The following is a 10,425-nucleotide window of genomic DNA, read 5'->3' as shown; positions in this document are numbered from 1 at the left end:
CATGACGCATTGGAGGGCATCTTAATGCAAGAACCGCGCTACCTCTGTGATGATTTCGCGAATGCCATAAACAATAAGAAATTGTGCTTTTGTTTTGCGTCACACATTTACGCCTCTGCATTTTGGATTGGCTTAACCTATAATGACAAACCCGGATGTTACATATATTTTTTACAATATTCTCTACTTCTACAATCCGCACGGTCGTTTTTAACCTAACATATTTGGTTTTACTGCATAACTTTCACTATCTATTTCACATATATATACGTGGCTTATTTGCCTCTATTCGTGACTTATTAAGGTTTCGATCAAGATTAATTTCTGTCATAATATTTAACAACCTTAAGCACTTGCGAGAAACAACACGCTCATGCATTGCGTATATTTACTTAAGATAAGTAATGCCTTCGAATTAACGTCTGTTTTAATATCAGCCTTTTAAAAAATCTATTATATGATTAAAATACAACGGAATATTTAAAACGCCATACCTTAAAACCCAAACAAAATCTCTTTGTCGTATTTACTTCGTCATAACATTATTTAGCCTCAATAGACACTGCATTCTTCATATGACATTATAGATACAATCTGTGCTGCATCTTCATAATTGTTGTCACATATAAATTTCTGCTTGTGATTTCAGCGCTAGCGATTATGCCACCTGGACAACGCGATGTTCGACTTACAGGTACAATTAACCAAAGCAACAAATTGCCATATACCTCATGTTTGGATAAGTCGGTTGAAGAATCACAGAAGCAATTCTATGTAACGGAATGGGAAGAAGATGACAGCAGCCTACTCGTGTGCGAATCACTTAAGAAAACAACCACGACGAGGACAGTCGGGAAACTCCAAATGACTTATTACGTATAATAACCTACGCGGCATAATATTTTAATGATTTATGCCAAAAGGAAAATGTGATGATGCATACATACCACGCACCTATATTTAACGAAGCATACGGGTGCAAAGGAAAGGTATTTTTCAGTACAAGAAGTTACGGCTATGATACTTGTACGGTGATTTTTACAAGTGTTACCATGTGATATGATTCGAAGGTTAATAATCTCCATGTGTTTGTTTAAGGTGCGAAGAAAGCCGTGCCCACCCGCACCAGACACGGTGCGCCATTGCTTGCAACTTGAGTTGCATGTTCCTGCCGTGTAACTCGAAGCCAGTCTGGGCAAGCAGCTTCCACAATAGCTTGTGCACACACCATTCCGACCCTTGTAACCACCGCGGCAAGCCTTCGTGCAATCGGAGAGCCTCTCTCTATAAGCTAAGCAAACATATCAGCTAAGTTATCGTCCGCAGAAGAACTTTACAGCCGCTTACAAAAGTTGACACAATGCATCAGCACTTGGCATATACTGGTACGCCGAATTAATAGCGCTTATAAAACGACACCTGTATCTCACGCATCTCGTTAAAATTCTTTGGCTGTTTGATTAAAAAGGGTGCCGCCTGCATCTGTTAGCTACTCGTTTAATCTGAACCACATCGAAAGATGGCCTTTTATTATTTCGATTGTAATAGATATTTTTTAGACGGTAATGTTTGGATAAAAGTTTCAAATATTGAAAGTGTTCTTTAAAGTTGTTAAGAAATGCGAAATAAAAATAGATCAAAAGGGTCACTTACGTGCGGCCATTACTTGATTGACAGGCAACGACAAGCAACTCTGCAACGCCACCTCGCGAACTGTGTATTTACAAAGAATTCGTTTTGATTTTGAAGTAAGACTAGTTTTATTTATCACCGTTCCTGTTTAAAATATGAAAATGGGAATTTACACATAAAAATATTGCTATTTTGTAGTCATTTTACTTTTAAGGTATATACCGTCTCCGTGGGAAAGTGGTTGGCTCACCTGCCTGTTACCCAGAGGCAATTGTTTCAAGTCTCGTCGCTGGCTCGCTGCCACCACTGTCGGCGTATGTATCCTTTGGCAAAAACTTAACGGCAATTGCTCGAACCCACGAATAAAAAGAAAAACGCTGTGCCAAGAGATAAAACGGGGAGGTGCAAGCATGATCGACATTGAAGCTTACACTCTAGCCCTACAGTCCAAGTGGTTAAAATTTCTCACAAATCCAGCTTATGAGTCATCGTGGAAACTTATTGAATCCCGTTACTTTAATTCAGAGATCTTACTGGCTACATTACTATCAACTATACGTGAAACGTCCGTCGAATTCAAACAAATGATACCTATCCGATCGCTACGAACTTCCTTACTAACGATTAAACGTATTTATTCCACACCTGAATTTGATCAGGTTTATTTACTGCATTCTGGTTTCATGGATTTGGTATTGCACATTTGTTAAAACCTCTTTTAGCCAATTTTGTGAACCGCATGACGATATCAAACTATCCTCGTTTATGACCGACCTTTTAAAAGAATATATAATGTAACATGCCAACTCATTCAAAAAAATGCTTGAACCCGGTAGTCACTAAATTATCTGCCATACATAAAAAATCCAAAAAAAAAAAAATATTCACAAACAAAGTAACATACATGATAACTCGTAAGCTGACACGAGTTGTATAAACACCCTTGTTATAACGACCGTCATTTTGTGGCCACGCCAGGATATATAAGTTACATTCATATTCATGCGTTAAAATGCAAATCGAGTTGTTAACCTTTAACGTAGTCACATCATATCTACCATCAGCAGCAACTTTTAAAATTTGACGTAAACAGTTCGTTTCAAAATTATTCTTTAGGTTTCTTAAAAACGAAAAGAGATCATAGATCTAATGGATGAGCACGGTTTAAACTAATTAGTACAGTATTAATTAGCACTTTTACTACAACGCATTTTACAAATCGACTTCCAGCTAATACGTTTTAATATCGCAACCCCTACATTTTTATAAAATCGACGCCACTGATATTATATGTCAAATAAACCTATTAGGGGAAATTTTGAGTCTTTATTAAAACCAAACCAGTGCAATACAATGGATTTGTAATGAAAAAACACAAGTTCGACAAAGAATACATAACATGTTTGTGTACATTAGCTTATTACACATTTATTACGTAAATGCACACATATAGGCTATTAGTATTTTGGATACTATAACAAATAAAGAAGCATTTATATAAGGTGGCATAGGTGTCAATTTAGTAATACTGAGGTGACAAGCAATTGTCTATTTTCAAAGCTGGGTTCACAAAGCCACATTATATGTTTATCCAGGTGACCTGTTTCAGAAATTATTATTTTTATTTGCATTAAATAGTTCACTATGAAACTCATTTGTATATACCAAAAAGTATAACAAGCTGTTATTGTATGATTACAACGTATTGAATAAATTAACATGTACAACCCCCTTATTGCATGGTAATACCCAAGAACTCTACCATTGCACAAAGCAAAACGGTGATTTAGGATTGGGATCGTCATTCACATTTTAACAAAATCTGGGATGACGTGATTAAAATGCATTTACAATCACAGCTTAAAACATAAATAAACTTCATTGAATAGTATGAATAGAGTAGGGTTTGGGTCTGATTGTTTCTATAGATACTTAACAGCAGGTTAAAAACTGTTAGTGACTTGTAAAACTGGGGTGACAAAACACACTATCTCACTTTTGTTTTGAAAATTGGGGTAACAAGGCACCCTCGAAACCCCTAATTGAAGGCCTATGAATAGTGGTACATAAATATCACTGGGTTTTATACTACTATAGTTAACTATTGTTTGAGAAATAAATAATACATGATCGATTTCTTGTTGCTATGCATAGAAAACCATCTCTTCAACTTCTATGCTTTTCTTGAGTTTGCTCTGCGTAATAGATTATATACAGAACAAAATATGACTTACAGTGTACAAGGCATAAATATTGGTACACGTCAGTCTTCGCGAAAACTACGTTAACAACTTAAGTAACCGCATCAACCTATGTAGGTAGTCAAACAGTTCACTTGCCTGCTAGTGCTGTTTTAAAGTGAAAGTATGTAAACATTGGTATATCGTTTTACTTCTATTAAAGTGGCTTTGTTTAAAAACTCGTAATAAATTAGTGCTTACCGCTATAAACACAACCAATTACGGTCATTGAATAATCCGTAGTTTAATATTCCATCTCTACAGTGCTGAGTAGTAAGTACCAACCTCATTTCACGATGTAAACTGTTCTTGGCACAATTGCCTGCTGTTAGCACTAACTGAATTTGTTTGTATGAAAGCAAGTGTACCAACTTACGGTGACAATTTAACGTCCAAACTATGATGTAAACGATTTACTAACCAGACTAAACGAAAACATAAACAGTGCAATACTCGAGCGCAAAATTGCCAGCAAAGCAAAAATGAAAATCCTGATTTCTATGATATTTGGAGTTTGTAGGGGAAATCCCGATTGAGTCGGCCAGACGGCCACTAAAAAGACTAATTAATCGCTAGTTATGCGCGATTTTAAATCGAAATTTAGTCTAAAATTTATAGATTCATTTTATATTTTATTTCAATCAGGAGATTAAAGAATAATGCTAGAATTAAGATTTGAGATTAATGCGGAAAAAAGTCGTGGAAAAAACAACAACAACAAGAACAACTGTTCGACGAAAAAGGATCTATATGACCACTGCCGTGCTCAATAATTCCCTACTGGCCAAAAAAGAAAGATTGGCCAACAAAGTGACGTCATAATCTCCTAGCGGTAAGCGATGGAAAAACAGCAAAAGAGAGATTGCTGCAACTTGACTGTTGGCAAAAGGTGCCCACCGTAAAAAAACATAAATTGCATGTTGGGTGGCTGTGAATTGAAAACACGATACTAGCAAGCTTTGGACTATTGAGTTATTTTTAAGTTTTTAAGTTTCAAATGAGCTGCGACTGTCTCTAAGAAACCTTTGCAAACATCGTGGATAAGGTTAAAAAATGAGTCGAAATTCTAATGAGTTTACGAACGCTGAGAGCGGAGGTCGAGTTAAAGGTGTTTGCATTATAAAACCAATTGTTTATGGTAATTCTGCAAGATATTTTGGTAAGAAGCGGGAGGAAGATGGACATACACATACATGGACTGTCTATCTAAAGCCATATCACAACGAAGATATGTCAGTGTATGTAAAGAAAATTCAATTTAAGTTGCATGAAAGTTACGCCAACCCCATTCGTGTTGTAACTAAACCACCATATGAAGTTACTGAAACTGGTTGGGGTGAATTTGAAATTGTAATTAAAATATTTTTTCATGATCCAAACGATCGGCCATTAACAATTTATCATGGTCTGAGATTGTTTCAAACTGAAAACAATATTATTGTTGGTAATAAAAAAGCTGTAATCTCTGAATTTTATGACGAAATGGTGTTTCAAGATCCAAGCACAATGATGCATTCGCTACTTACAAGTAACAGGCAACTTACACTTGGTGCACATAAACATGAAACTGATTTTGAAGAAAAAGAAGCAACCACCCTTGCACAACTTCAGTCAGCAAAGCAGAAAATACAGAATGAAGTGGAAGAGTTAAAGGAGAGATTGAAGAAAAGTCGAGAAAACATTAAAAGTTTTCGGGATGAAATTAAAAAACTGGAGCAAGAACAAGTAACTGACATGGAACTAAGATATGACTGAAATTAACGTGATCTAATAAAAAGTTAGTTTCAAAAAAGTAAAACACCCTTTTTACTGTATGTGGTAGTTGTCTTTAAAGCAGAAATCTATTATCATTTATGGCACACAACACTTTTTACAAATAGCCACACCTCAAGTTGTCAACCAAAAATATAACACAGTTTTTTTTTATAGGCCAATTCGATTATTCCATTTGCTTAATATTGGTTGATCAAATTTTCGAAATATTACCACATCATAGACTGGTTGCATGGGAAATCAAGTGTTTTAGCTTTGGATCAAGCAATGAAATTTAAACCAATCATACCTTATAACAGAAAAAATAAGAAACATCGTTGTATAATATATACTTTTTCCAGTGACTTCTATTATGTTCCACATTACCATAATCTTTTCTTAGTTTTGGCCAGACTGTCTAATGAAGTGTTTTCAGGTATATTTCAGTTTTATATTTCATTTTTCTACTTCTTAGATTGTACGTCTATTGTTAATATGTATTAGATTAGGTATTTCTATTTGAATTATTAAACCAACTGTATAGGAATAATCATGTCGTCTATGATGAGCTTATCTGATCGAAGCACATTGAAACATATTGGGATTGGTATAACTCTGTTTGTTGGTGGGGGTCTTGTATCATATGCAGTTATTCAGTAAGTTTGTAATTACTAGAAATGGTAAAAATTGTTTATTTTTTTTTACTTTACTGTGATTGTGAAGTTCTGTGAACCTGTATGGACAAACACAAGAGCTGCAATGTGTTGGTTTATGAGTCTTTCGAGGCTCATAATTTATAAAGATTCCAAGTAATGCTTCATAACCATGTTTGATTTTATTCACCTTACCAAACATTGCAAAACAAATTTCTTTCACCCCCTTACAAGATTTTTTTCAGAATAACACAAAACTGTGAAACACAATGTTTTTATTAAAAACGTCAAATTGGAATTGAGCACAAAACATTTCATTTGCCAGTTTATTTCACTGATATTTTCCCATCTGAAGAGTATATATTTAACACTTTAATTTTTGATTCTAATAAAACATTACATATTACATTTATATTCATTTTTTGCATGGTAAGTGGCCCACTGAAGTACTAATGTGCAACAATAATTTCTGTAAACTTATCACAGGTTTTGGTCATCTAACAATCGAGTACAAGATCCAGATCTATCTCGTAGCATTGTAGAACTTAAAAGAGAAATAATAAATTTGAAAGGTAATTTATCGGATGCAGTCGTCGAGCTAAGAAAAGAATTGGATGGAATAAGAGGAAGTATCAACCCAAAGAAGTAATATATATATATATATATATATATGCTTGTGTTTATTAGCTAAATTTCCAAGCTATACATAGGGATGCACATTACAGAATTTCGAATCCATGAGATTCGAATCTAATTACGAGATTCGGTATTCTGTTTAATGACATCATCATACGTCATCTCATACACTATATTAACAATTTTTCAAACTTATTAATTAAAAAAAAAAATGTGTTTGTGGGACTTTCAAGAGTATACGTTACGCAACGTCTTTTCATAGCCTGCTATACGTTTCATGACGAAAAAACTACCCAATAGTACAATTTTCGATCGTTTTACAGCTCATGATCCAACAAGGCTGGTATGAAAGAGTCAATAAACCGACCTATGTGGCTAAAATAATTTTTTTCTATAAATATAAAAAGATTCGAAATTCTAGATTCGAAATAAAGTATTCTAGGATATCCTAGAATACCTAATTATTCTGTAATGTGCATCCCTAGGTATACAGATGATACACTGTTTGTGTGTTGTGTGACCTTGAGCAAGGTTTAAAAAATAGTTTATATATTATATAAATATTTCTTAATAATATCATTAATAGTTACTTTACTGTTTAAATATAGTGGGCAAATTTTTTAAATAAATTTTCTTTGTATTGTTTATAAAAGACGTACTACCAGCACACGCAGCAGAAGTGGGACAGCATTATCAATTGCCTCAGGCCGAACAGCTGGGACTTTTCAAACAGCTTGTAGCGATTATGATGATGATTTCCCATCTGATGATGAATTTCTGTGAGTTTGTAAATAATTAACCTGGATAAAATATAAAATGGTTCAAAATTATAAGGTGACTACATATGGAATTATGTTAGCAGTAACATGAGAAGCTTGCCTGAAAGTGTGTCCGGCACTGTGGCAAATTGGTTGCCTGTAACTCAAAGTTAATGGGTTCAAGGCTTGTCGCTGCTACCATTATGGGCTTGTGTGTCCTTGGGCAAGACACTTGCTTCAACGCAAATTATTAGCCATACATAAAAAAATCCCAAAATAAATTACCCACAAAAGAAAAAAAATAAATGGGTAATTTAATTGAAAAAGATACAATATTAATTTAACTATTTTTTTAGATCACCACCAGATCATATTGCCGATGATGTAATTGAGAAGCAACCATTACCTGGCTCTGATGAAGAACTCAACATAATTTGTGTAAAGGTTGATCTACTTAATGAGGGAACAGATGAAGACAGAGAAGAAGCAATGAGGATTTTGCAAGATAATGAGTTAAATGTAAGTGTTGTGTTTTTCTGCATGCAGATTGGTTCTGGGAAATTAACTTAATTAATTAACCGAAAGTGTCTCGAAGCTGGTCCCATTAAATTAATGTAGCTAAAACGTTGTGCCTGTTTCTCGTATTCCCAACAACATGGAACTTGAGCAGCACTAAGCATATTCAGTTTTCTTCCTCGGTGGATTTTGAGAGAATTTGCTACTTTTCATTGATATATTTGTTTTGCTTAATTTATTTAGCAAATATATATTTCTCATATAATCTACAAACTGAAATAAATAGGATGGTTCTGTTACAAACATTAAACAAATTAAAGGCAGAGTTTATTAAGTTTACTTGTATCTGTGTTGCGACAACATTGTCAACACCTTTCATACCACAGCACAAAGATTCATGGCAGCTGTTATGGAGATTGTGTCGTTCACATGTTGGTGCATATGATATGCGGGACGCATACGATGAACGTTGTCTCCACGCCATGTCAGCTCTCGAGTATGCTAAGCAAGCCATCTCTCTCAATGATAATTCTGCTGACGTTCACAAATGGTAAACTATGCTGTCATTTATTTGCACACAACATTCACCATTTACCATTCAATAACATGTCATACTCATTAAACAGATATAGTTATTTATCTTTTTGAGAGGATAATGATAAGATCTTATATTAAGTAAACAAAGAGACAACAATTATAAAACCACCCCAGGGAAATAAGTTAAAAACTGTTGCCATTAATCTTGAATACAGTTTTTTTGTTTTCAAGGTATGCTATTAGTCTTGGGGCAACAACAGATTTTGTTGGAACCAAAGAAAAGATTGAGTATGGATATGAATTAAAAGAACATATTGAACGTGCACTTGAAATACAACCAGATGAACCAACTTTACATTTTATGCTGGGCCGATGGTGTTGGGGTATATGTTTTAGTACATCCATACACTACTATATATCATTGATATTATATTTTAACTACAGGTGTGTACATGCTAACTTGGATTGAACGTAAATTAGCAGCTACATTATTTGCAACCCCACCAACAGCTACAGTGGATGATGCTTTAAAATCGTTTCTAAAAGCTGAGGAAATAGACCCTGGATTTTATAAGTCAAACCAATATTATGTTGCAAAAGTAAGTTCCGTTTTTTCAGTTATATAACTTGGTTCTGAAAAACACCTGTTTGTTGTAGAAACCTTTTTTGTTAACCATAGGTTATTTAAATTGTGAGTATGTGTGAATGTGTCCTTGGGCAAGAGATTAAGTTGTTGTTCCAACCCAGTGATCATGGGTGTTATAAAGATAAAGCAATAGCTTCTAAAGTTGCGTACTTGTACTTTTTAACTTACGGGTAAATTAGTAAATATTATTAATGTTATTTCTTTAAATTATATAGTGCTACTATGAAAAGTCGGATTACTCAAATGCAAAGAAATGGCTACAATGTGCAGCTCAACTGCCATGTAAAAATAAAGATGATCGAGATACGCACAGAGATTTACAGCAATTACTTGCAAAGTTATAACTTTATTTTTACCTAAACTTAAAGTGATGATTATCATTACGTCACTGTGTATTCGTAATTAATTATTGAGTAGATTTTACAGTCCATGTTTTATTACTACCATTTCCATTTTAAAATGATGTTAAATTCATACAGAATTAGCGCTACCTCTGTATTGGAAACATTGTGTTGTAAAATGTTTTATTAAAGCTAAACTCAAGAAAAATGCTTTTAATTATATTTTTTGTTTTACCAATTGCTTTGTAATATTATATGATGCATTATATCTTGTTTACCCAAGACATCAAAATGTGTTTTAATTGAATTATTTGTGTTTTAAAAATGTTCCGTCGGAGTGTTTTTATTATAATTTCTTCCAGCTTGTTACGAAGCCATTACAATTGCACCAAAACAATCATTGCAAGTTTATATGCTTGGTTGGTTTTTTAGAAAACCCTTTAGAATGTTTGTATATTAAACTATGCATTCATACCAACATATTTTAGATTTGTATGGGCTGTTGTTGCCAGGCTTTATATAAACATAACACAGCACTTTGCTTAATTTATTTAATATATAGACATTTCGGCTTCCTATTTAGGTCACATGTATCAGGGATTCAGGGTAAATATCTTTTCTAGATTTATAACAAAGTAAATTGAAAACTGATTTAATTGAGCACGCTACTGAAGTAGTATTATTCATCGACTGTAACAACTGCTTTTACTTTAC

At 33.9% G+C, this 10,425-nt stretch overlaps 2 protein-coding genes and 1 long non-coding RNA gene across 4 annotated transcripts; 2 read left to right on the top strand and 1 right to left on the bottom strand.

Annotated features, from left to right (window-relative positions):
• Positions 1–3,154: 3,154 nt before the first annotated feature.
• LOC113474213 lies at positions 3,155–9,148 on the bottom strand. 2 transcript variants are annotated; one of them, XR_003395862.1, is made up of 4 exons: positions 9,134–9,148; positions 4,074–4,194; positions 3,759–3,827; positions 3,155–3,232 (listed from the first exon to the last, which is right to left on the bottom strand). It is a non-coding gene; the product is annotated as an uncharacterized LOC113474213 (long non-coding RNA). The 2 variants fall into 2 exon arrangements; XR_003395861.1 differs by lacking the exon at positions 3,155–3,232 and having other exon boundaries at positions 3,244–3,827.
• On the top strand, positions 4,747–6,100 carry LOC100182070 (YEATS domain-containing protein 4). Its single transcript, XM_026834348.1, has one exon. It carries the CDS (start codon positions 4,926–4,928, stop codon positions 5,625–5,627), a length of 702 nt encoding a protein of 233 aa, XP_026690149.1. The 5' UTR covers positions 4,747–4,925; the 3' UTR covers positions 5,628–6,100.
• Positions 6,098–10,191, top strand: LOC100184436 (regulator of microtubule dynamics protein 3). Its single transcript, XM_026834344.1, has 8 exons — positions 6,098–6,280; positions 6,764–6,922; positions 7,567–7,692; positions 8,028–8,190; positions 8,574–8,737; positions 8,956–9,107; positions 9,169–9,323; positions 9,586–10,191. The coding sequence occupies exons 1-8, from the start codon at positions 6,177–6,179 to the stop codon at positions 9,712–9,714; spliced, it is 1,152 nt and encodes a 383-aa protein (XP_026690145.1). The 5' UTR covers positions 6,098–6,176; the 3' UTR covers positions 9,715–10,191.
• The last annotated feature ends 234 nt before the right edge of the window (positions 10,192–10,425 follow it).

This window comes from Ciona intestinalis, chromosome 4, assembly GCF_000224145.3.
Source record: "Ciona intestinalis chromosome 4, KH, whole genome shotgun sequence".
Lineage (NCBI taxonomy): Eukaryota > Metazoa > Chordata > Ascidiacea > Phlebobranchia > Cionidae > Ciona > Ciona intestinalis.
The sequence above is the reverse complement of the archived record's forward strand: the minus strand, read 5'-3'. Positions and strand labels throughout refer to the sequence as shown.

Excerpts from the sequence above, each read along its gene's own strand:
- LOC100182070 (XM_026834348.1), top strand. The coding sequence starts at position 4,926 with ATGAGTCGAAATTCTAATGAGTTTACGAACGCTGAGAGCGGAGGTCGA.
- LOC100184436 (XM_026834344.1), top strand. The coding sequence starts at position 6,177 with ATGTCGTCTATGATGAGCTTATCTGATCGAAGCACATTGAAACATATT. Across the intron at positions 8,191-8,573 it reads TGCAAGATAATGAGTTAAAT|CACAAAGATTCATGGCAGCT; the intron begins GTAAGTGTTGTG and ends TTCATACCACAG. Across the intron at positions 9,324-9,585 it reads ACCAATATTATGTTGCAAAA|TGCTACTATGAAAAGTCGGA; the intron begins GTAAGTTCCGTT and ends TAAATTATATAG.